At 38.6% G+C, this 26,499-nt stretch overlaps 1 protein-coding gene across 2 annotated transcripts in view; it reads right to left on the bottom strand.

Annotated features, from left to right (window-relative positions):
* itga3b (integrin, alpha 3b) overlaps window positions 1-26,499 on the bottom strand; it is a 54,954-nt gene that overhangs the window by 5,028 nt on the left and 23,427 nt on the right. For both annotated transcript variants that reach the window (XM_041815558.1, XM_041815559.1), the window contains exons 2-22: window positions 22,666-22,793; window positions 19,972-20,054; window positions 18,465-18,714; window positions 18,198-18,296; window positions 15,210-15,414; window positions 14,605-14,798; window positions 13,614-13,702; window positions 13,385-13,521; window positions 12,801-12,887; window positions 12,643-12,710; window positions 11,656-11,801; window positions 11,342-11,488; window positions 11,079-11,176; window positions 9,812-9,980; window positions 9,581-9,655; window positions 9,396-9,475; window positions 8,902-8,979; window positions 8,689-8,791; window positions 8,225-8,395; window positions 4,324-4,452; window positions 3,636-3,749 (exon numbers count right to left, since the gene is read on the bottom strand). In XM_041815558.1, the coding sequence (XP_041671492.1) occupies window positions 3,636-3,749; window positions 4,324-4,452; window positions 8,225-8,395; window positions 8,689-8,791; window positions 8,902-8,979; window positions 9,396-9,475; window positions 9,581-9,655; window positions 9,812-9,980; window positions 11,079-11,176; window positions 11,342-11,488; window positions 11,656-11,801; window positions 12,643-12,710; window positions 12,801-12,887; window positions 13,385-13,521; window positions 13,614-13,702; window positions 14,605-14,798; window positions 15,210-15,414; window positions 18,198-18,296; window positions 18,465-18,714; window positions 19,972-20,054; window positions 22,666-22,793 (2,650 nt within the window). The remainder of the gene's footprint in view (window positions 1-3,635; window positions 3,750-4,323; window positions 4,453-8,224; window positions 8,396-8,688; window positions 8,792-8,901; window positions 8,980-9,395; window positions 9,476-9,580; window positions 9,656-9,811; window positions 9,981-11,078; window positions 11,177-11,341; window positions 11,489-11,655; window positions 11,802-12,642; window positions 12,711-12,800; window positions 12,888-13,384; window positions 13,522-13,613; window positions 13,703-14,604; window positions 14,799-15,209; window positions 15,415-18,197; window positions 18,297-18,464; window positions 18,715-19,971; window positions 20,055-22,665; window positions 22,794-26,499) is intronic.

The raw sequence follows: 26,499 nt of genomic DNA, 5'->3' as shown, positions 1-26,499 counted from the left end.
CATAGTGAAGCAGAAAAGCTGTTAAAAGTGGGCTTCCTGGCTTACCCTGTGAACATTCTTAGAATGCTTGGCCACTGGCAGGCAACATTAACCAGGAAGACAACTTTTAACAGCTTTTCTCCCTCTGGTAAATACACCTTTTCAGCCTTTACTAAATAGCCTTTAATTCAAACAAGAAGTAAGTGAGCAGCGAAACTGGCCACTGGTCAGTCTCCAGCGCTTGCCAGAAGCGCCACTGCTCAGTCGATATAATATTTTCAGCAAAGGTCGCTGCCAAAACACATCGATCCAATCAAACAGATCAACTCAAACAGAAAGGAGGACGCAAAAACCATCTGGTCAACTTCAAAATATGGCAAAATGCATGGACTCACAATTGTAAATCTCTCTGGAGTCATTATCATGTGATCTTACAGGCTTGAACTCATAGTTCAATGCACATGCAATGCTGCAGAAACAGAAGTGGAATTCAGGGACTGGAGATTGGGGATGAAGTTAGGCATTACAGGAGGTACTTAGGCAACAGCTGATAGCGGGGAATCATCAAGTATATAAAAAGTCAGCAGTACAAAACATGAATGAGATACAGTATCAGAATGGTAGCGGCTAGTAGCAGTTTATGTTACTAATGTTGTAGTCTATGACGGAAAATCCAGTTCATTAGATGGTGATGATGATGCCAAAATCTCAAGGCTCACTATCATCATATTCATGCAAAATGCCCCAGAAACACATGCTGCAGTATCTCAATCTGTATAGTTGCAGTAATACGATATGGTTGTACAGTTCCCATGGCATACCCAGACTTGCCTCAAGGCACAACAATGCACCACAGCACACCATTTGGGAACCATTAACATAAATGATGACTATCTCCACAAAACAGAGCAAAGAATCTGAAAGAATCTTTGTTTAAGTTAGGATGTTTATTTTAAGACTTTGAACATGGCAATGCAATGGAAAGATCAACAGAGAGGGATTTTTCTTGTGTTTGTGTGACTATATTTGTACATCTTATGATATTTAATCCTGCCTAGTGACTGTCTTTGTGGAAAGTGGTCACATACTGCCCCAGAGAATGATTTTGATCAGGTATCTATATAAGGTCATGCATGCTGTGTAGACTATGAGAGGCAGGGTCCTGAGACGAAGGTTTATCTAATTTTTACCTTCTGTTTTCAATTTTAATTTAGTTGTTAATAGTTTTTACTTGTGGTTTGTTAGTTTGGTTTAGTTTTTATTAAGCAAAAATGCTCCATTAATTCCGTTTTTAATAGTTTCACAGTTTTTTTTCCCAATAATTTGGGGTACTTCTTAAGGGGCAAAACTAAAAAGGTCCAGAAAAAGTAAACATCATAGAGAGTTAAATTTTAATTCATTTAGGCTGGTCCTTAATTAAACCTTGAGACCAATGTAAATTTCCATTGTGTGAAGTCTTCATTGATCAAATCAGGCTGTTTTATGCTCCCCAGGCCTATTCTATTTTAGTTTTGCAAGCACAGAATACAGTTTCTGTTTCTTTGTTTTTTTGTAAAGCCTTGATCTAATTATAGTTTCAGTTACTGTAACTAAAATGATTTTTACATTTTAGAATTTCATTATTTTGTGAACGTTTAATTAGATTTTAACATGTATAGTTCTAAAAATAAAAAAAAAAACCTATGTGAATCATTTGAAAAACAAATAATGTAACCTTGAAATTAAAGTAAATTCAGTTTCCATTAACATAATTTTCATTACTTCACAAAACTTATACACTTAGAACTGGCACCATTGCACCTCTTGACTTGCATTGCAGGAGATGGTGCAGCTTTGAACACAATCTTGGTTTTACCCACAGTCTGAGAGAGAGGAAGAATCCAAACTGTGCCCTTACACAGTATGATGGATAACAGACAACCTCAGTAAGAGGATTCCATCTCTTATTCAGTAATGGGCCTTGGCACTTTTATTGTGAAATACTGCTTGACCTAAATTATGTAAATCCAGGAAACCAGAGTGAAACCCGCAGTGATATAGTCAAAAAAGTCTCCATTACTTATGAAAGTCTGGCTGCAGAACATCTCTGACGCTCTACCAGACTGTTCATCTGAGACACCGTATATCTCAGGAGAGAAGTACTGTAATTTGCCAGTACAACATATTTCCAGTTTTATTTTATTTCAAGTTCAACTTCATTTACAAAGAAAGTCTGGCAGTTACATTCATGAAATGACCACATTGCAAACATTAAACACTAAGTAACATTTCACATATAAATCAGAGAAAAAGGTCAGAGGTGTAAAATGGGATTAGATTATGTTTAGAGTGATTTAAGAAGTAGTTACATAAACAGTGGCTTGCTTTAGCTGCATTAGCTTTAGCTAAAGCAATCACAGCTAGCTACATAATAACATAACTAAACTAGAAAAGCACTCGGAGAGTGCAGACTTCCGCCATTAGCCCTATCTCACAATAGTGAAGAACCCTTCAAAAAAATTCCTGGATCCGTCCCCGTGTGCCCCCCACCACAGCATTCACCGATTACTCCCTCCCCCAGTGGGGTGGAAACACAGCGAGGCAAAGCATTGGCTTCACTGCGTGTGCCAACAGGTGCACCCATGGTCTCACTGGACGACTGGAAGTCATGGCAGAGGGTGAATATTCCTCTATTCCTCCCAGCATTGTGAGTATTCTCGCTACAATTCGCTGTCTTTCTGTGTGTTACGCTCCGACTCGTCTCCTTGACCGGGCATGCGTCTTTCAAACTCTATAAACTCCAAAACTTTGAATAGAAACACACCCAAAAACTGCTGCACCAAAAACTGCTGCTGAGATTGAAGTTACTCATGTCCGCCATCTCCTGGTGTAAAGTGGTAAGAGCGCAGACCTCCACCATTAGCCCTATCTCCCAATAGTGCAGGATCCTTAAAAAAATTCCTGGATCCAGACGGTGATCCAGATCAGTCCCAAAATCTAATCAGTTCTTCCTTATCCCATTTCTGACATTTCCTGAAAATTTCATCAAAATCCATCCACAACTTTTTGAGTTATGTTGCTAACAAACTAACAAATGAACAAACAAACAAACCCTCCCGATCACATAACCTCCTTGGCAGAGGTAATAAGCCACTGCAGCTAAATTAGCTTGAGCAAGGTGAGATTTAGTAAACATAGAAAGCTATTGTAATTAGATAGATAATGCATCTACATATCTTACATTGCTGCTTTGTGAGTTTAGCTTTAGCTACATTAGCTATGCAGCTTTGCTGGCTATGTAGCACTACTATTTATACCTAGGCTAGCTTTAGCAACATGAGCTCTAGCAATGTGAGCGTTAGCAAATGTAGCTAAAGCAAACTTAGCTACATAGATAACATAGAAACAAAGCTTATGTAGTTGCTTTGTGAGCTTATCTTTAGCTACGTAGGCTTCGCTTGCTGCTTTAGAATGTCTTCATAGAGGACAAGCTTTTTCCTGTAAGAGGACTATTTAGGCGTTTTGTTATCATGGCCTCTTTAGAACTTAAGTATTTTGAAATTGCAAAATCCAGATGATGTTAATGGGTTTGCAGTTAACAAAGTTAAACTTTTGATTAGGTGTTCCCACTTCTGTTGTGTTTGTGTAAGTATTTGTGGCTGTATCATTGAGCTTACCTCCAGCATTGTGCTGTTCCACAAACGGGAGCGGACATAAATCTTTGCTGAAGCAGTCATGTTGAGTAGAGGACAAGTGAATGTCACACATCGGGCTGTTCCCTTGGAGCATTCCTGCAACACACAGAGGCAGAAATATCATTTTAAAAACTGACCAACGCACAATTGTGCTGAAAATAGACTTTTAGATTAAACACAATAATGACAAAGATTTGATAGTTTGCAAAAATGTCCATCGCTGACACTACTACAAAGTCTTTCGGGCTCACCAGTTAAACTATTATATATAGAGAGTAATTTGTGTTTATAATAAAAGAAAAATTCAAAATATAAGAGGATCCACTTCTGCACTTTATGAGATTGCTTGTTAGTGCGGCATTTGTTGAGCTAAAGTAGAGTGTTACAAGTCAATTCATGCCTCGCAAGCAGTAAAGAGCTAAACAAAAATGACCCTGACATTTGGCACAGATATACTTCATCCCCTGAGGATTAATTCGTCTGACTCTGGTGATCCCCTGACTTTTCCATCGGCCCCAACATTACACTGACATTTGAGCTTCGTAGTAAAAAGTCTCTGGAGTTGGATTTAATATTATGCAACATAATACAGATACATGGTCATATATGTATTTTTAGTACAAGTCATGCTCTCAAAAACTTAGATGACCTCTTATTGCCCTTCTCCTACCAAAAGAAAGGTCTCTTTGCGTGGAGTGAGCAGTGTGATGGCTGACTGCGGCTCAATAATAAGTGGCTCTTCATCAGCATCTCCCACCACAATCTGCCGTTTAACCCTCCTCCGTTCGCTCTCCGACAACTGGAAGACAAGAAAAGGAGACGGGAAGATGAAAGAAAGAAGCAGAGGAGACGGAGACATGACATCAGAGGCCTCTGGGTAATTACTGGTTTTGATAAAAGCATTACCAAATTCTTCTCAGAATAGCAGTTTCATTCATTTCCACTGTCTATATCGAGGCCGCACGTATTGTGACTTTCTATTTAAGGCTCTGTGAGGTTTGTTTGTGGTGACATGGATGTTTTTTCCTATGTGTATTTTTGAACAGCTGTGGTTTGGCTTTGAGATCGTTTTCACACATCTTTTCTGCCACTGACTGTTACTTATACTTCTCAGACATCTTCAGCTCACTCTGATGTCAGGAATTACAATGCATTAAACAAGTCTGTGAACAATACAATGCACTCAAAGGGCAAATGCAAAATTAAAGTTGGCCTAGCCTAGTTTAATGACTGTCATTGAGTTCATGGTTACATTATTCACAGGAATCTGTGTGGTCATTCAACAAATAGACTGTGAGTTATTGAAGTTAGCATGTTCTTAGCCATGATAATATTATTTGTTAGGTTACTAGTGGAAGTTTTATGCTCAAACGACTGCTGAAGTTCACGTCAGTCTAGCTTTAAATGCTAGTTAGTGCTAACTAGCAAATGTCAGTGTTTTTACACCATTGCAAGACTGCCAGCATACCTGTATGAGCATTTAACTCCTGTTTTGTAATTGTCAATTTAGTCAGAACATAGGTTGGGTTAAAATCTGGATTTGTCTGACATTTTGGTTTACGACCAAAATGTTCAGTGCTAACTAGCAAAATTTACCATTGTGTTAGCATACTGCCATTAGCTAACTATTTAACTACAAATATTACTACTACTTTTATACTGCGTGTTTTTTTTCTTGGTTAGTCTATCAGCTTGGTTTGGTTTGTCAAAACTATTTTCCAACAGGCTAAGCTGTACTTTCTAAATGCTAAACTGCAAATGCTGACAACACATTTAAACCATTAAAAACAAGTTAGCATCCTGGAATTAGCATTAACTCTGTAGCAATCATCAGTGTGTCTGCTGACCTGTCATGAAAAGCAGATTATTTATTTCAATTGTCTCATGCATTTGTGACTCACAGGCATGTTAGCATACTGGCATTAGCATTCTCTCAATGTGTAAATGCTATTATGTCGGTTGCTCTGTCATTTTGTTGAAATTGTAAAACTTGTTTTGTAATTTACTTTAAACCAACAAAGCTGATGAGATTTCATTTCCATTTCATAACCTTAGCAGCATTGCTGTTTGAATAGCTAATGCTGCATCAATACATTTCAATAGCATGTTATCATGCTGCATTAGCATTCAACTCTTTATCTTCATTGTGTTCATTGGTCTGTAATTAAAGTACAAAACCAAAAGGTAATTGTCTCATAATTTGTTTTCTGATTCCCAGGGGTGCCAGCATACAGGCATTAGCATTTAACTTTGGCGATGTGTTATCTGTCTAATGCCTTGCTCTGATGAGATTTCCATCAGGCTCAGTTGTGCCTCCTGATTAATGTTGATTAGCATATTTTTCCAACATATTTACATCACTGCAAGCATGTTAGCCTTCTTGAATAGGCATTTAACTCTAGAAATGTAACAGCTTCAATTCAACTCAAGGCTGATTGTGCAGAGGTGTGAAGTGACATCCCCAGGTTTCCCATGCATTTACGGTATGTCATATCCACTCTCCCATGCTTTTATCTGACTTTCCTGTCCTATCTCTATGTCTCTATCCCTATGACATGAAAAAAAAAGAACAGAACCTTTTCATTTGTGATCATCATTGCATTATTTGGTCACCAACTAGGTTAAAAATTAGTTTCATACATTCTTTGGTTCAAACCAATTCAAACAACGGTGCATAAATGTCTCATACTTTAATTTCAAACCTCAAATAGTGATGGCAGTAACCTTGGCTGTACAAGCCAATACCAACATGGTTTAAGCATGCTAGCATTGTTGCATTAGTGTTCAACTATTAATTGATAATGCAACAAGATTTTATAATCACATTAACTGTATTCTTTTTTAGCACACCCTGGATAAGCTACTGTAGCCACAGTAATGTAAAATAAGCACACCAATGCTCCTTAATGTCTCAGCCTTGTGTTATCAAATATTTTAGTTTTTACTCTTCCCTCATTTCCTTTTGGATTCTTTTCAAGTTACTTTCCGTGGTTAAGTTCTTCAATCTATATGACACTGCTTATTTTCTTTCAAAACCAAAGCAGGTCTGTATCCAAACAAGAAGTCTGTTACCCATAGTTGCAAATACTGAAATTTCAAAAAGGGTAATTTTATTGCAATTGAGTACAGAAATTCTCATATTAATAATGATTTAAAAATCTAATCATAGGAAAGCCCTATTCTCTATATAGAGCTCAACAGTGGATGCTCACTTTCTGGCGTTTCTGGTTCTGGGAGTAAAATTTGCCATTCAAATCCCCATTTATTAAAATCCTTAATACAGCACTTTGAAAACATGAACCAAGCTACTTGATAACTCAGTCACTACTATAAAACTTTTGATTCAGAGCAAAAATGGTGTTCGAAAACAGAGAAAAATGCAAAAGTACAAGAGTGTTTATATTTCTACAAGGAGGATGAACTACATGTTTCACAATTCATTGCAATTCATTTTGCTCATTGTTTATGATAGCTTTTCAAACTTTAAAACCTTCAGGTACCTTTTATTAATGCTTATCTTTATTGCTGTTTACATTTTAAATGTTAATGTCGTAATATACTCTAAGCTGCTTGTATTTTGCGTCACACTACCGTGGCATGTATTGTTAATCTCAATAGTCAACAATCTTTGTTGGCAGGCGCATATGTTTTTTCCATGGTTACCGAGGACCACACCAATCAGAGACATCACTGTGATACTTCAGGATTATGGGTATTGTAGTAGTTTTGGCTGAGATCATAAACTATTTTCTTAAAAAATGTTGATATAGTATAAGCTTTTGTCTTACACAGGAGCATATATCATCGTTTCACATTCATGTAGCTCCTGGTAAGTCTAACTTGAATACTTCTGACAATATTACTTATAATCAAATCTGCTATAGTAAAAATGAACGGGAATTTTACTTTGGGAGCTACACTGTTGAGCTCTATTTGCAGCTGCTAGTGAGGAAACTTGTCAGTGAAGTTAAAACTGTTACTTGCTCAAGTAAGGACATATGTTATCCATATTTGGATCAGTGCAAGCATCTTAGCAAACTGATATTAGCACTTAGTCCTAATCCCTGGTAGCATACTAGCAACCTAACAAAGCCGATTTTATTGTATAATATGAATTAAAACTCTTTTTCCCCCTTATATTTGGGTCTTTCATTAAATCCAGTATTTCTGTCTATGGAACTGCACTGTGGCTTTTAAGTAATGGGACATTTCTGTCTACGCATTTTCGTGCATATGCGTGTAGGTTGTACAAATAATGAGAGAACAGAAAAACCTCTGCATTGTTTACAGTACAAAGAGATAGGAAAGTCTAGATGAGAAAGCATGAAATGCATCAGAGGTCAAGGCTGGATATAGAACAGGATGTTTTAATGTGGTTCTGAATCATTTTTTTCTTTCTTCATCTGAAATTCTTGTTAACTGTCAGCATCTTTTGTATCCGTTTTGGTTTCACAGGTCACAGTTTTGCTTTATTCTTTAACTGTTTCAGGTATTTGTGAGTATCCTTCTACATTAGAGTGATTTAATGGCACTTGTAGGAAAGAAACATATTCAATAAAAAAGAGCCTTACAGTTAGGTTAAGCAGGTTGACAATTTCTCCCGGAGGGTTACATTCAATCTCTGATTGCCCTTTGACAACAATCTTGGTCAGATACAGCAGCCACTTCCCATTGTTGACCTCATAGGGCCACTCAAACTCCACCGCCAGAGTCCCCATGTCTCCCAGGGGCTGCGCCTCCACCTGGTAGAGGCAAAATAACAGAACAAATTAAACACATAGTGTAAAATACCATTCAGGGCTTTGTCTGTGACTTTGTAATTCATAAATAGCATCCACCCCTGGTCTTGTTTACACCACAAACCATGGCTCACATAACAGTCCCCTCCTCTGCAATATTAAACTTGTGAAGAATAAAAGTTTAGCTTCAAAGACAGGGCGTGGGTGAAGGAAATGTGGGTTAGGAGCACACATATTATAGAAGTAATACACAATCCTGGAGGTCTAACGTAGTCCAAGTGGTGAAGGTGACTCACACTGAAGGTGAACTCCACCAGACTGCCCACGTCACTGGTGTTGACCATGGCTGACTCGCCCATCACCGTGCCGTCGAACGTCGTTTGTACCACAGGCTTCACTCTGGTCAGGGTGACGGTTAATGTGATGAGACATTAAAAAGTACACTATGAATGGCATTTCAGTGATCTTTACTGTATGTACAGTAGGTCATGAGATGTTATGCAACTCACATGGAGAAGGAGGGGAGGATGGTGTTTTCAATCAGCAGAGCCACAGGCACGGGCGTCAGGTCATCCTGTTCACTGAAACTAAAGAAACAACGTGTATTTAGTGCTTCTTATGACAGAGTCATGGCACACCCACTTCATTTGCTGATCATTTGGGTAAAATTCATCTTCAACCAATGACACAGCTGTAGCATTACAGGCTCTAGAGATGCTATAAAACTCAATGAACCCTTTTACCTGAAAAACCACAAGGTTTGTCTAAACATTGTTAAGTTGATTGTTTCTAAAGCTAATATACCATGATGTAATGCTAATTCTCTCTGCCCGTTAGTGGGAGTTTCTACAATGTACTATGGCATACACATAAGGGTAAATCCTGGTCTATCTGTAAGAAATTCTACTTCCCTGGAGAGTAATACATCAGTTGCTGGTTGTATAGATGCTACACAAGCATGGACATCAAATATTTAAATGTTGTGTCTATATTAAGCTCTTACGTGGACAGAAGCAGCTGGGACTCAATTTCATGTGTGTACAGATCAATCCCTGATGTCTCAAAGTTCAATGTTAATACCACCTGGTTATAAAAGGAACCAAAGGAGAAGTGACACAACTCAAAAGAGACAGAAAAAAACACCAAAAAACTTGCAAGGTAAAAACAATTAAATATTTCAGTAATTACCTTTTCATTGCCTTTAAGTGGATTTCCCAGGTTACACATCAATGTGCCATTCAAAGTGCATTGTACATCGCTTTCCTGAACAATAAATTTGAATTTTGAGAAATTAAACACAAGAGTGGAGTGTGAGAAAAAAGAAGCCACTTATTAAGCATGCGTGTATCACAAAAAGGAAGAATAACTGCTAAATGAAGGGTTTTTTTTCAGTCATTTGCTGCCCTCCACTGGACGTACCGCAGACCTGACACCAGAGTACTTCAGTGCCTCAGGCATGGTGACGTTGAGCTTGGCCTGGTGGGCGTCTTCAGCCACTCTCCCTCCATCAGGAGTGTTTGTTACCTCCACCTGCAATCTGAGTATCTTCATGTTGCTGTTGAACTGAAGAACTTGGAATTTATCTTGCCTGTACAAAGGGAAACATAGAAGACACTTAAGTTATTGTAAATGTTTCATTTTTGGCAAATGTATACATTCTCAAGTTATTTATGTCCAGATGTAACAGCTAATCCTTTTTCATTTACAACATTATGGAATAGGGCTGTAATGAGCCACTCAACTGAGGACAACATACCTCACAGTCCAGTTGTATAGTTGTTGAAATGTAATTTTTTTTAGAACATGATGTGAATCTATGAAGCGTGAATCTTTGTTTCCATTGGGCAAGAAAAAGAAAAATATCCCTTTCTTGCTAAATCACTTTAGTCAGTCATTGCATGTTTACTGTTACTGTACTGGAAGTGCAACCCACATTCGCAGCTACATTAGACCCCACAGAAATAAGGTGTATACATTTTTCTGTCCAACTGATTTAAATCATCCACAATTGTGCTCATTATTGGGGCTGACATTACATCCCCAGTATTTAAGCTTCCACTTCATTCTAATGCTGGTACTCAAACATTGTCTGTTGTTACACATCAAAGAAGTAATTGAAATACAATAGAATAAGAGTAATAGTTTTTAATTTGTAATCAGGATTTTGTAAATGGCAGAGTTATGTGAAAGGCCCAACATCACTCACATCTGCATCCTGAATCTTCAACTGCAGTTTAATATTCTTCATGCTAAGCTTAACTGTAACATAGCTTAACATAAAAACCAGAGACAAGAGCCTGCTGGAGTCACATTTTCTTTTTTATTCATAGTAACAAACAAGACAGCCTATAACGTTTTCAGTTAGGCTACAATGATTTATTGCTACTTGTTTTTGTTAGCTGCAATACTGATGTCACGCTAATAATTAACACAGAATAATACACTGAAAGCCGATCAATGTAAGGTTTTTAATTTCCTAAAATTGACTGAGTAGTTATGTAAATATTAAGACTTAAACATTTGAAAAATGTATTATTCAAAGATCAGAATGCTAACTTTTAGCTAATGCAGCATCCATTATGGTTAGCCTGGCAGCATAAACAGCTAACAATGCTCAGTCCCGTAAAATTTCTTGTGTGATCTTTAGTGTCTACTAAAATACTTTATTGTAAAGAATTCTCCTAACCTGGGGTAAGGACGCTCCTTTTGGTCAACATACTGGGCTTTCAGTTGTAGATTACTGCTACATTTGTTGTCAGGGCCACACTCCTTCTGAAAGTTAAGCTGTATAAAATGAGAAACATAAAATTACTTTTTATCACAAACAATCAATCATATATATATATATATATATATATATATATATATATATATATATATATATATACATACACAGTATATCTTCATTGTCAATTGCTAGCCTTTGCATGTTTTTGTATATCTCCATACCTCAGTTTTCTGAGAGAGTTGTTGCTCCTGGCTGAGAATTGGAAAGGAGTCCAGATTCTCAAGGGAAGATGTGGATTTTGGTTTTTGTTCATTCAGGGACATGTTGAGGAAAAAGACCACTGGCTCAAGTTTGTCTCCAACAGGCTCCTGTAGAATCGACAAAGAATTATAATTTGTCTTCAAAGCATATGAGAATTGAGAGACACTTTAAAATGAAACTACAGCTAAAAAAAAAAACCCATATCTAAAATGCATGATTAACCACTATGTCGAGAACCCACACTGACTCAAGGGTAATTGCATTACGCCCTTACCACCACATACAACTCCAGGGTATGACACTTGGGTTTCGAAGAGGGAACATTCAGCGTGTTTGTGTATGTGTCGTCATTATTTTCTTTAAATAGAACTCGGGGGCTTCTTCTTCGCTCCACGTCAACCTCCACTGTGTACTTCACCTCTTAAAAAAGTAAAACACAAAAAGTTTATCGCAGAGCGCTGACGGAGGAACATGCATGAAGTTAATGAAACACTAGTTAAAGAAGATATGAAGATTTCCCATGAAACCCTATTTCCTAAAAAAGAACCATTCTTTTAGCATTTTGCAACTTTTTTGGCATTTAGTGTTGCTACTGTCCCAACTTTTTTAAAAGTTGTTTTTGGCAACTTTTGGCTGTTTTCAGTAGGTTATGAATTTGTGCCTGGAAAAAAACTTATGCCCAAAAGTCTATGAAGTAGTGTACATATATCCAAACATTTCATTTAACTCTGCTGTACTGTCAAAATGAGTAAATTTCATTAGTCATTGTTTTCTCAATATAACAGAAGTATTTTCCCTCTTCCTTATTTTTTTTTTTTGGCTCATTTGTCACAAGTTTCAGATCATCAAACAAACTTTAATATTAGACAAAAATAACCTGAGTATATACAAAATGCATTTTGTAAATACAGGAAGTGGTTGAATACTCTTTCACGGCACTGAATTTCCCTTTCTTGGGATAACAGCTGCTTTTTCAATGACAATGAGGAAAATCCTGAAAATCTCTGGAAAATTGGCTAACAATTACATGTCAACATGGGGAAAAGAAAGGTAAAATATATTGGTTTAGTCCTGTCCCTTTTTTCAGTCATATATGTCCCATTTAAGACCCAAACTGCAACATTTTTCATTAAATTATAGTTGTTGAAAATTTGTGATGTGCTTTGTCACCTTAAAGACTGGTGGGATCTGAGGCAAGACTGGTTTAGAACCACTGTTTTATCCAATAAATCACTTGTTCAATTAAAAAATGATGTCCTACTTATATTTTTCTTGAAGTCTTTGTTTCCGTTGCTCAGAGTGAAAGACATACACAGAGTAGCTTTGATGCTGTAAAACACAAAGAGGGAAAATGTTAAATATTCAAACAAAATTAAAACAAAAGTTTTAGACTGAGATATTCTGAGGGAGACAACCCACCATGGTGTATCTCCTGGACACTGACTTGGGTCTACAATTTCTGGCTCCACAGTAAAGTATCTAGATAAATGGATTACTGGACGAGCCCTGAATGTAAAATCATATGAAAACAGGAATCAGGAGTTAATCCAATGGAAACAATTCACATAATCACAACTTTCAATGTATAGATGAAAACAAAAATCTTTAGTTTTTCTTCTCTATTCTGTTCATGAAATAAAGACATTCATACACATAATACAAATACCATGATACCAAAAAATTACCTTCAAAATCTAATCAGCTCATCCTGGAGTCAGAGTGGCAAAGATTCATGTAAATTCTCAAAGTGTTGAGATATCCTGATCATGAGAATGGCACAGACAATCCAAACACACCACACCTCCAGTCTATGTTATCACTGAGTTTGCCTGCACTTTTTGATAATGTATATAATTCTCTCCTAATAACCTATCTTTTAGAACAACTCTTTTTATTCTAAATATTTCTGTAATTTTCACTTCTGTCAGTTGTCACAATAACGCAGACTGTATGGTTTAGAATGAAAGACTTCATCCAAGCGTTTCTGATTCTCTCATGTGTACCTGAGCAGGGCTATGCGGTTGTCCAGCGAGCCGACTAAGATGTCAGGGTAACTGTTGTCATCCATGTCCATCCCTCCATTGAGGGAGTAGCCAAATGTCTTGAAGCCTCCATTTCCCACTGACTTACCCTCGATCACCTACAGGGGGCAGCAATGACACAAGAGAGATCAACCCAACAATTCTGGAAACTTCAGATTAAGTTTGTCCATGAAATAAAGTCAGATATTACCTGACTGGGATTTTCTGAGACTCCCTGTTTGCTTCCCATCCATATGTAGACTCTTCCTGTGTCATGGAACGGAGCTCCCACAGCAACATCTGCACACATGAAGTAAAGGAGTGAAAAATCCACAGGAGACCAGACACTGTTCATGCAGAAAACCACAGACTAGACGCTGCAGAAAATGCAAGGTCTGTTTATACCTCTAAGGGGCAGCATAGCACTACTTAATAATTAGTGCACACTGAATTGTAACATTTTTAATCTGCTTTTATACTGTTAACCATACATTTTGAGTCTTTAAAATGAATATTTACACCCAAAAGTAACTAAATAGGATCATTTTTAATAATTGAAACTTACTGTGTCCTCTCTATAGCAGCCTCACAACAATACTTAACCTGTAAATATATGGGTTTATTTTCTACATTATTACATTTTTTCAAAATTTCTGAGCCTATAAGGTGGGGCTGGGAAACTGATGGCCTAGGGACCACATTTGGTCCTTACTCACTGTGGTCCACATGTCAATTTTAAATATTAGTAAGTTGTACACATAAAGAACCTATCTCACTATCTCACATTAAAACATGAAAACAGCAACATTTTCAAAAACACTTTCATAAATCTCTGTTTAGCAGTTTGAGAGAAATGGGTTTTAACATACAGTATTTCTAAAACTCTTCTATGGAGCATTACTGAGTGTATTTGGAAAAATAGGAATGTATTCAGAACTGGACGGATAAGTTTGTGTTTTAATCATCGTTGGCAATAAGTGTAGATTTCTATCAAAACAGATTAAATGTTAAGTCATTCCTAATGAAACTGTGTCACTACAAATCCTTTTTTAGGTTGACTTAATAGCTGTAAGGATTTAAAGACAAAAGATTGCCTTAAACCACAGCATCTTTTAACCTACTTACAGAAGCCTTTAGTTTTTTTTGTTTTGTTTTTTTTCAATTAGCCCTCAGTGTAAACGTTGTTTGTGTAGGAGACATACCTTGGAATCCATCTTGGTTGATATCCCCGATAGCCGCGACTGCCAAACCAAATGCAGAACCTGTTGGGCCCTTCCGCACCACTGAAGTGGTCTTCTGGAAGGATCCATTCTCATTCATGAAGATGTATACAGCCCCTCCCTGATCCTTCATACGGTCAAAGTAAAACGGGGCACCAACAATCAAGTCATTCCAGCTGCAAAGGGAAAACATTCAGAGTATATGTAAATACATGCATGAACACATATCTCTGTGTTTGTGTCTCAAATAGCCTTAAGATTCAACAAGTAATGCTGTGAAAGAGGCACATGATTTCACAATGATGTCATCAGACACCTTATCTCAGCTGCTGAAAGGACACGTTTTCTTCTCTCATCTGAGCTCATGCATACATCAATGTCATGCATTCCATGCATTTCAGAGCAGCGCATAGCTGCAGAGCATTTGAGCGTGAGGCAGCTCAAAGCACAAGATGCACATCAAGATTATCCACTGACACATGAGGACAAAATATTTGTGCATCTTTTAAGGCTTAATTGGATAAATGTGCCGTTACAATAAAGAAAAGTTGAATAAAGTGTACTCAGTGTCTCATGCAGAAACACACTCATCATTGTTGAGGTCTGTGACGGCCAGGCTGCTCCCAAAATATGATCCCACTTGTTCTCCTGGGATGAGGAGCGCAGGCTCAATGCTTTTGTCTTGCTTTGCTCCAAACATCACAGAGCCCTTGGATTCGTCCCTGGGAGACCCTGTCACCACTGTGTACTCATCATGGCTCAGCAGTTTTTTCTCCTCAATAACTGAATAACCTGCACAGGATGAAGATTAAAAGTCAGCGTTAAAGTGTGTTTTTTTCACACTCAAAATTCATACAAACCTTGTGAATACAAAAGATAAAAGTTAAACACATTTTGAAGGGAAACACCCAATCTAAGTCTTTTTTTCTGATTCTTCTGCAAATAAAAATGTAGGGCTGTCAACATCAATGCATGAATCACAATAAATTAAAGTCCACAACTGGTTTAACATGAGATTAACTGCATGCTGGTCTCACTATCCACAAAGAAAAGCACAAATCCCACATATTACAATACAAGGACTCAATTTCTCAAGCAAAATCAAACTACTACTCGAGCCTAATCAATTCAAATGAAGGAAACACCAAGTCTCTGTTCTCACTATTCAGCAAACTTCTCCAACCCCTGGACTCCCTACCTGCCCACCTGTACTCCACTGACACCTGTAACTCCCTTTTACCCTTTTTCAATGAAAAAATTCACAAAATCCACCAGTATTTGGACTCAAATCCTTCACCTCTCTCCTCCTCTGAACTTCCCCTGTACTCTCAGCCATTCTCTGCCTTTCAACTTCCTGCTGCTTCTGACATCTTAGCCCTCATCCAAAAATCCAAGCCCTCCACATCTCAGCTTGATCCCCTTCCCACAACTCTGGTCAAATCCTGCCTCCCCTCTCTGCTCCCCCTCATATCTGCCATCATCCACTCCTCACTCACCACTGGAATTGTTCCCTCACTCTTCAAAACTGCAGCTGTCACCCCTACACTGAAAAAACCTGGTTCAGATCCCAACAACTACAATAACCTCGACCCCATCTCTAATCTACACTTCATCTCCAAAATCCTTGAAAAAATAATCGCCACTCAACTCCATTCCCACTTAAGTCACAATTTCCTCAATGAACAATTCTAGTCCGGTTTCCGCCCCCGCCATAGTACAGAAACGGCCTTCATAACAATCACCAATGACCTCCTCATAGCAGCTGACTCCAGTTTACTCTCCATCCTCATCCTTCTTGATCTGAGTGCGGCCTTTGACACAATTTCTCACACCATCCTCCTCAGCAGATTATCTTCCATTGGTATCACTTCCACTCCCCTCGACTGGTTTCACTCATACCTCTCAGACCGCACTCAGTTCATCCGCCTGAAGTCTTTCACATCACAGCCCTCCCCTGTCACTTCAGGCGTGCCCCAGGGCTCTGTCCTGGGGCCCCTTCTTTTCATCATCTACCTCCTTCCCCTTGGCAATATTTTCTGCAAATTCAACATCCACTTTCACTTCTTTGCGGATGACACCCAGCTCTGCCTCTCCAGCAAACCCAACTCCTCACTTCCACCCCAATTGCCTCTCTGAAATTAAATCGTGGTTCACCTCTAACTCCCTTAAATTAAACAGTGACAACACAGAAGTCCTCCTCATCGGTACAAAATCCACTTTATCCAAAGCAGACAGTCTCTACCTCACTATTGACAGCTACTCAGTCTCCCTCTGCCCTCAGGTTAAGAGTCTGGGTGTCATCCTAGACAGCTCCCTATCATTCCAAGCTCACATCAATAATATTACCCGGCCTGCATATCTCCATCTACGCAATATCAATCGCCTCCGCCCCTCCCTCACCCCCCATACCACTTATATTCTTGTCCACAGCCTCGTTACCTCCCATATTGATTACTGCAATTCTCTCCTCTTTGGTCTCCCTCACAAATCTCTCCATAAACTTCAACTGGTCCAGAACTCAGTTGCTCGCATCATCACTAAAACTCCCTCATTTCACCACATCACCCCTGTCCTACAGCAGCTCCACTGGCTCCCGGTTAAATTCGGAAAAGAGTTCATAATCCTCCTGTATACATTCAAGGCCATCCACAATCTCGCCCCCCCTTATCTCTCTAATCTCCTCCACATAGCCAACTCCTCCCGCTCCCTTAGATCCTCCTCCTCCATCCACCTCACTGTGCCCTCTAGCTCCCCATCTCTGGAACTCACTCCCACCAGACATCCAGAACATTGACTCTCTCCCTCTCTTCAAACCCAGACTCAAAACCCACCTTTTCAGATTAGCCTACTCTTTGTTATTACTTTGTCCTATTTTATACTGTGTTTGCTTTTCATCTTCTTGTTTTATTGTACTATTTTTATCTGTTAAGTGACCTTGAGTGTTGAGAAAGGCGCTTATAAATAAAATGTATTATTATTATTACTATTATTATTATGCTTTGTTGTCTCTTTCAGCACACTTTGGCTAATTCACTCTAACGTCTCCCTGCAGCCCCAGGTATGTAAAATAACTCCATCACTGCTCCTTAAAATCTTATTTTGCTTTAAAAAAAAAACTCACTGCAACTCAGTCGAAGAGTCAAAACTCATCTGCAGCTTGTGTTATTAAACATTTACCTCTTTACTGCTGCCTTACTTCCTTTAAGATCCATAAAAAGTTAATTTTCTGTGGTTAAATTCATGCCATAATCTTCAATCTACCCTTAGTTTCTTTCAAAATAAAACAGGTCTGTATCCAAAAAGGTCAAATACCCTAAGTTCAAGACAGTAAAAAAATCGAACATTAAACATGAACAGTTTAAAATTCCATATAGTGGAATTTTAAAATGCAACAAAAACAGGAAATTAATCATGATTAAGTACAGAAAGTCTGAGATTAATTGTGATTAAAAAAATTGTTTGACAGCCTTAAAAAACACATCTGCATTTTAACACTTAAGTCTTTGAAAAGTTTACTTTTGGTGCCAGAGATTCTTAAGTTTTTAATATGATGCAGAAACATTGCCTGTATTTACCCATGTAAGAGTAGCGTTTGTTTAGCTGTCCAAAGTCTTTGCCCCTTGAATCCCAGGCATTTGCTGGATCTGGATCCCTCCATGTTACATGAACATTTCCTTTACAAAAGAAAAGGACAATCAGATAATTCATCTTCATGCATACATGATCAAGAGTCTCTCCAAGTGTTAGAATATAACTACGAATGACAAGACTTCACAAGTTCAGCACAGCCTTTGAAATCATACACAAACTCGCCATAGCTGCGTTGCTCTTTAATGTCCCACCTTGCCACATGTAGCCTCCCACTGCACCGATGTAGACGTCAGTGTCTGTCATGCCTCCTGAGATGCCCATGTTGCACATCCCCTCCAACCTGTAGTCGTAGTTTGGGTTGCAGACCTCATATCGGTCATTCTGCCACTCATCGTATTGGTCAAAGGTCAGGTCGTTACTTCTGACATAGCATCTTCCTATCATTCGCCGCTGCTCCTCTGTGCCGGCCTGGATGACCTTCACATAGCGATGTCCACAGGCCTGGAGGGAAGAGATGAGTTCACTGTGAGATGTCATAAACTTTATCAGTCTAAAGAATTTTAAACTATTGATTGGGTGTCTCGAGACTTGATTTAAACAACATTTTTTTTCTTGATATTTGTATTTAATACATTTGTTTTCAGGCCCTTGCGACATCACCACAAGGGGCGCCAATAATCTCAGGGTCCTGTCAGCTCTGGCGTTGTTAAAATTATACACATATTTTTTTAAAGCCTGATTAGAAACATAATGTATTAAGGCCAACCTAAAAGATTATAAAATGAAGAGAATCTGTAAATATTTGAGCATTAATGTCAACATTGCAAATTTTGACATTTTTCAATTATTTCATTTCATAATTATAAAGTTGAATATTTAAAAGAAACAGAACTCCTCTAAGTTTAAAAAGTTAGAAATTTACCAGAAAAAAATATGAACTTTTTTAGTTTGAGAAGTTGTAAATTTTGACAACATAAACTCAAAAGTTTCATGTTTTTAAAGTCATAAATAACGAAATAATAAACAAAAAAACTGGCGGAAACTAGACTGAAAACAGTATTTGTATAGCCCCAGTTTACAAAAACCTCTCTTCTAAGACCAGGTCATGATTATGAGTTAAAGACTGTGTGCAAAAATCACAAATATTTCCAGACTGCTCAGTCTCAGTAAGAAGACTGATTCTAAAACAGCTCTCAACTGCAGGACTGTGCTGGAAAAAAGCTTAATGCCTTATACATCGTTGTAATAAAGGGTAGTTTATACATAGATCTTGTGGCAAGAACACATTAGGAAAGTAGGCCTATTATGTTGGGATTTTCTTGATAAAACCAATACAGTTGTTCTTCGGTTCAAGTGGCTCCCTGGGGGGGTTAGCTTTTCTTAGATATGATTAGGGGGCCCTAAAAAAAGAGGCTGGGAACTACTGTGTTATTGAATGGCCAAGTGTACTTAATTATTGCCTGAACAAGTGAATACGAGAATCACATCAATGTCTATGGTAAATATGAATTTTTGCTTAAAGTTAAGATGTCAGGTTATCGGTAGTATCTGCTACCTACATGAGTCATTCTGTTTGGTGTGCGACTATTGACTGTAATATCCAGTAACCATATGAGGCAGTAAATACTGTCACCTGTGATCCTAAACAAAGGTTTTTATCACACCCTGGATCTCCTCACTGCTACCATAAATATTACCATACAGATAAAATGCCACCTGTGACTCTGACTGATAAAGAAAACCAGAGTATCGTCTCACCATGACACGTCCCCCAGGATGGTCCCTCTGACTCGCCACCGTCACACCCAGCCACATGCCCTCCACCATCTCAGAGGAGTCCGCTGTGGGTGACATGAAAGGGTTAGAAGGTTGAGTACAAAACACAGGTAACATTCAAGTACTTAATGTTTTCCTTTGGTTTTAATCTGATTTTAAACAATTGATTTTCACATTTGTAAATCGGTATATCTTTTTAACTAAACATACCAACATTCAGTTCAGAGACAGCCATAACATAATGATAGTTATCATAGTCGTAGATAAACTAACCCAAACAGTGAAGCTTCATTCAGAATGGATCATGCCCTGACAAACAGTAACCACAAAAATGTGCTGTGACTGAGGCTATAGTCTCCTCAACCTCAACATCAAAAGTGGAATTAGCTTATTATGGTTCTTACTCTTAGCCTCCAGGGGGCCTATTCACCTGCAGGTAGGTGAGCAGTGAGTCTATCAGTTAATAACCTTCAATTAAGGAAGGATGCGCTTTCAGAGCTTTATATCCTGGAGCTCACTGTGTGGCTGCAGTGTGTTAGAGGACACGCAGCGGATTAGACACACAATGTTTGACACACAGGCTTTATCCTGTGAATAAAGAGGAAGCTGACTGATTAGCGTCAATGGGCTACTGTTGCTCACTTAGTAATCAGGGAAGTCCGCCGCAGTACCTTGTTCCTCTCAGGGGGAAAGTTAACCATTAAGGACAGAAAGTTCACTTTTCTTTGTGTTGGCTTTAGAGGAAGTTATGACAAATCTTAGATCTCACTGCAGATAAACACTTGCTAACACAACAAACTAAGATGCTGTATTTGGTAGACAATTCTCCTGGCGTCATAATCATGCCAGCTATGTGAGCATGTGTCTATGAAGCTAATAGCATTGCCCAAAGAATAAATGTGTCTGGTTAGACCTATGCAGAACAGCTGGTAGGAGCAATGTCAGTATGAGCCCTACGCTAGGGGCTGGGTAATATGGCCTAAAATTTAGATCACAGAATTTTTTGCCCTTCATGGTAACAGCATTATACTGTGGTATTAATAAATTCAAAGGGATAACACATTTAAACACATATTCAGTCAGGGTGTAAATCACCTAGTTCCTTACAGTAGGTTATCGATTCTTGGATAACAAGTTGTCCAATATCACAAGATCTGCTACGATAGAATTCAATTTGATATAGATGTCCATGAAACATATCAAACAATTTTGTGAGCAAATTTCACACAGTTACAAAAAAATAGGAGAGAGCAGCTGGAATCACACCAAGGTTGGACAATTTTTTAGAGTTGTTCTGATGCAGATACCAGTATCAGAAATATGTCTGGCATTGTTTAAAGTGCATGTATTGGTATTGGCTAGTAAATGAGTTTATGCACTGATCTGATACCGTTTGGTTTTACTTTATATTTAGATTTGTTTAGCCATGCTAAATATTAGCACTATAAACCGGAAATCAATAGTTAAAAGAGGTTTTTAGCATACATCGTTGCCTCTTAATTGTTTTTCCTCTTGAGGCTAGCTGTTGTGCCACCCAATTGACTCTACTGATGCCTTTGAATCCATTGCGACAGCATTTTCAGTGAGTCTGGAACTTGTATGACTTTTCTGGACTTTAATGATTAAATCCACACCAGTTAACAAGATCTTGTAAGGGTTTTATCTATTTTCATCCAATTATGATCATTCATTACTGCTAGCTTGAATGCTAACCGTCATATTGTTTACGTTTTGTGAGGGTCTGTCAGCCAATGGCAGGCTGTTCTGTAATCACGTCATGGTGCCTGAATAAAGCATAATGGAGAGAGAGATAGAGAGAGCCTGTGATGCAGCCCCTTGTGTTATTGTTGTTGTAATGTCAGTCCAGAAAGTTCACACCGGTATTGGATTGGTACTCGGTATCGGCTGATACCCAACACCTCGGTATCGGAATCGGTACCGGGAAGGGAAACACGGTATCAGAACATCTCTATATTTTTAATTCATCATAAATCTAACATGAGATGTTGGACTACAATCAGTGTATTATAGAGGCAATAAAACCTGACTTTTCTCTGTTTAGCTGCAGACCCTATATCAGACACCACTCACTTTCTGAATCCATGGGTAGATAACGAGGGAATATCTGTTTCTACCTGTAAACCATCTCATGTAGCAATCATATATGATTAAAACATGCAGATGTGGTTGGCAAACTAAGACAAGAAGCTCTTGTTGAGGATGTGCAGCTGGGCAGAAAATGTTAACGTGCATACGGGAGGAATCTCACAATAAAGGCATAGTTTTAAGGTGACCATGTAGATTGATGTTTTGACCTTCTATCTAATTAACCAATCAGTGTATACATGAATGGAGTGTAACACCCCTAATATTCAGGCAGTGCATTGTATGTTTTCGACATGGCGTATAGGCAAGCAAACATATTTTCTTGGCCCATTTTTACGTAAAACTCATTAAACTATGTGGATAGAACATTCCCATTTCTAGCCACTATTGTGCGGTGTCTTTGAGCATGTAATAATCACAGGAGCAACTTTCACAGAAAACACTGGAGGTTAATGCCACTATTATAGCCAAGTACCTAATACAACCTAACTTCAAAAATCCCGAAATATCTCTTTAAGGATAGGCCTCGGTAGCTACCCCCCCCTCTTCATGTTGGGCAGCCATGCTTACTTGTGGTGACCAGGTCCATTCTGGTGCAGTCAGTGGTGTCTATTGTGATGGGACAGGAGTAGATAGCCCCTGTTTCATTGACATTTTGAAGAGATTGGGCTTTCTCTTTGGGTGCTCCTGCAAGAAGCCTGGACACGTAGAGAAACAGAAAGAAAGACACGGTCAGATTAAGATGATAAGATTATATCAGCCCTTTCACAGTGTTAGACATTACAACAGAGAGACATTTCAGCAAAAGGATTTAGGTAACCCTTTAGGGCTAAACAGAGAAAATAAAGAGGTGTTCTAACACTCATAACAGAATAAAAAAATGCCTCAGAAAAAGCCTGAACTTTATTTTACAGTGGCAGATAGTGGATTTAAGTTAAATTAACATAAAGTCCTTGCACAAATCTCAACTTTGATTTAAGGATCAACTGATTCGATTTTGGAGTTCATACTGTAGGTCAGAGGTCAAGGTCGTTGGGCCTCATATTCATCCCTTGCTTGTCAACACAATTTCTCAAAAACACTTTAAGGAACAACAGCAACTCCATAGCTAAAGAGTTCTGGCCGAGCAGCTGCATGCAAGCCTCACATCACCAAGTCAACAATCTGGAATCTTCCAACAAAAGTTCAGTCTGACATGTACCTGCCCAAGAATTACCAGACCAAACAGTGTAGTTTGAGAAAAAGAAGAGGTGGCAGTTATGTGCATGGTTTAGCCTGCCAACAACAGCTGCTGGTGAAGAGATCAGAGTAGATCTAGCATAAGTGGCCATTTTTTATCAGAACTGGACAACATTAATCAATGAAAACAGGAGTAAAGGACATTATTTAATGTGATATTTAAGCCTGGTTAGTTTGGTGTTAAAAAAGAGGATTTCCCCCAATATAATTTGGAAACCTACAGATTTCATATCAGAAAACAACTGGTGGCTACAATTAGCTAAGCTTAATTGTGAGCCAGGATTTTTTTCAGTGTTCTGAGTCAGGCTAATAGACTGTAAAAGGAATTGGACAAAGCCTGTGTGACGCCAGCCATTTTATTACAATAGGCAGACTAAAACAGCTTTTGAAGCCAATCTGTGGCGGCTTCCATATTGAAATCACTGTCTCAACCAAACTTTGGATCAACCTAATGGCAGACAAGAGCCCGCCCACTGAGCCCAACTTCCTGTCAGTTACTGTTTATAGCCTATAGAAAAAATACATACATTGGTGATACTAATTTCATTAGCCCATAAATTGTATTTCCATTATGTGTTAGCATGGAGCTAATGTGCCTCTGCTAGCTTTGTGTCAAATCAATGTAGAACGTATGCTTGCTATATAGCGTAGCTAACGTTAGCAGTCGAAGTTCGTTTTCTAGAAGTGTTAGAAAAAAACGTACCTGTTAGTTTGATATTTAGGACTACATACATTGTTGTTTGTTGAAAAAATATTTGATCTAAGTTAATGTTTTTGTAGAAAAAATACTCATGTTGGTGATGCTAATTTTCATTATCCTGCAAACTGGATTTTCCATTATGTGTTAGCATGGAGCTAATGTGCCTTTGCTAACTTTGTGTCAAATCAATGCAGATTGTATGCTGGCTATATAGAATATCATTTAAGAACATGTTACACAGTGTGGCCACAATGAAAAAAACTATTTAACTCTGTTTAGTGACAGATTATGTTCTCATTTGTATTTTACAGATTTACCTTGTCTCTGTGTATAAGGTCTTGATAAAGGACCATCGTACTGGTATGTAAGAGAAATTCTGTGTTGACCACAGTATCTAAGTCTGTATCAAGAAGTATCTGCTGTGGTATTTTAAACATGAGCATTTTACTACCAACTTCCATTCAGCACTCAGAATTGAAATACTTGTCATAGTTAATGAATTATGAAGGTCACACCTTGGTAACTGAGGTTATGAACTACTCACACTCAAACACAGGGCAGGTCAGTTCACATGATTTTACAAAGGAAATAGTGGAGCAGTCAGAGAACGGCCCGTGACAAGTCTGGGCACCACACACGAACAAAGACATACAAACTAGTCTTCCAGTGATAGAGCTGATCTCTGTGTCCACTCACCCAGACCCTCCCTACATCAGCACCTTTAAACACAGCACACAACTTTGAAGAGGAGGGATTACTCCCTCTGCACGGCCCTGTGCTGGGACACTCTATTTACTGTCAGCAGGAGATTTATTAGCTCCACTTTGTAGGCGGAAGGTGAAGACAGTCTTGTTTACGGTGTATGTGACACACGACCTGCTGTATGTGGGAAACAAAAGCATGTAGTGGATAAGTCAAAGTGCAGATTTGAACCTTCTTTTCATTCAGACTTGTTCATGACATGGTTGAACTCTGCCATGTCTCTGGTAGTGAAGAGTGGTGGAAAGTGGTGAGTCAAGGTGTTAGTCAGGCTTGTGGGCTCATTAAGTGAAGAAGCAGCTGCTGCCCTACAGGCACTAATAGGTGAGAGGAAACAGATTATGGGTGGAGATATAAAAATACACCTTTACTGTAAAGTCAGCGTACCTTCAAATTAAAACATCTGTTATGAGTCAATCCTTCATTGTTTCATCTTGCAGTGGGATCTTTTTCTCTCGCCCTTGGTAAAACCATGGATGGATGGATGAAGAAGTTCATGAAAGATGCTGAAAATACTGTGTAACTATGTACCAGGCTCCACCACAGACGCTTGTATTTTACACACTCCCCCACAGAGACAAAATGCCCCCATACAATCACAATCTTATCATAAGAGCATCTCAAGAGCCCAAGAGAAAATATTTCCTCTTTGATGCATCACCTGAACCGGAAAAGACTCAGACAGTTTGTCTTAGACATCAGTCATGTGAATTGTTTCTGGGGCTGATGTTTGATTAAATAAACCCAAAACAATATGGACTCAGTCAATCTGTAGATGACGATGTTGAAGTTCTTATCTAGGAGGAGGAGTGCTGGATATTGTTCTGTTTTTCTGGTACATAACTTCTATATTGTAAAGAACAGCATAGCAGCCTGGGCTGCAAACAAATATTTCTAACATTGATTAGCCTGGTTCATTAAATACCATCAATTAGCAAAAGGTGCAGGATGTATGGGTGCCAGTTTAGCTCAGCTAGTCGAGCAGGTACCTGGTCACGTTTTCAAATCCCAATCCTGGTACTGTTTGGTGGATGTCCTTTGCTATACTCTCTCTGTATTTCCTGTGTCTCTTCAGATTTTCTATTCAATATAAAAGACTAAGAAATCTTCAAATGCACAATACACAGAAGATGGTTCATTAATATTATCCCTGCTGGATATTCCATAGTCAACAGTAAGCGATATTATTAGAAAGTGGAAGTGTTTAGGAACAACAATAACTCATGCTCACCGAGTCCAATACCAAGTGTTGGATGGAGTCCTGTAAAGCGCTCTGACACTGGACTGTGCAGCAGTGGCAACATGCTCTGTGGAGTGATGAATCATGCTTCTCTGGCAGTCAGATGGGTGAGTCTGGGTTTGGCGGATGTTGAGACAACATTACCTGCCTGACTTCATTGTGCCAACTATGAAGCCTGTCAGAGGAGGCATAATGGTATGGGGCTGTTTTTCGGGGTTTGGACTAGACCCCTTTTCTCCAGTGAGGGCCAATCTTAATGCTTCAGCATACCAGGACATTTCGGATAATGCTATGCTTCCAACTTTGTGGCAACAGTTTTGAGAAGGCCCTTTGCTACTCCAACATGACTGTGACCCACACTATTAAACCGAACAAGTTTAAACTGCTCAAGAATTTTGTTGAAACTGATTATAATAAACTTTTAAAGTAGTGGAAAGATTTTTCTAAGTTAACAAAACTTGTACGT

The sequence above is a fragment of the Cheilinus undulatus genome, linkage group 20 (genome assembly GCF_018320785.1).
Source record: "Cheilinus undulatus linkage group 20, ASM1832078v1, whole genome shotgun sequence".
Classification (NCBI taxonomy): Eukaryota; Metazoa; Chordata; class Actinopteri; order Labriformes; family Labridae; genus Cheilinus; species Cheilinus undulatus.
Note: the sequence above shows the minus strand (reverse complement) of the source record. Positions and strands in the feature narration are given on the sequence as shown.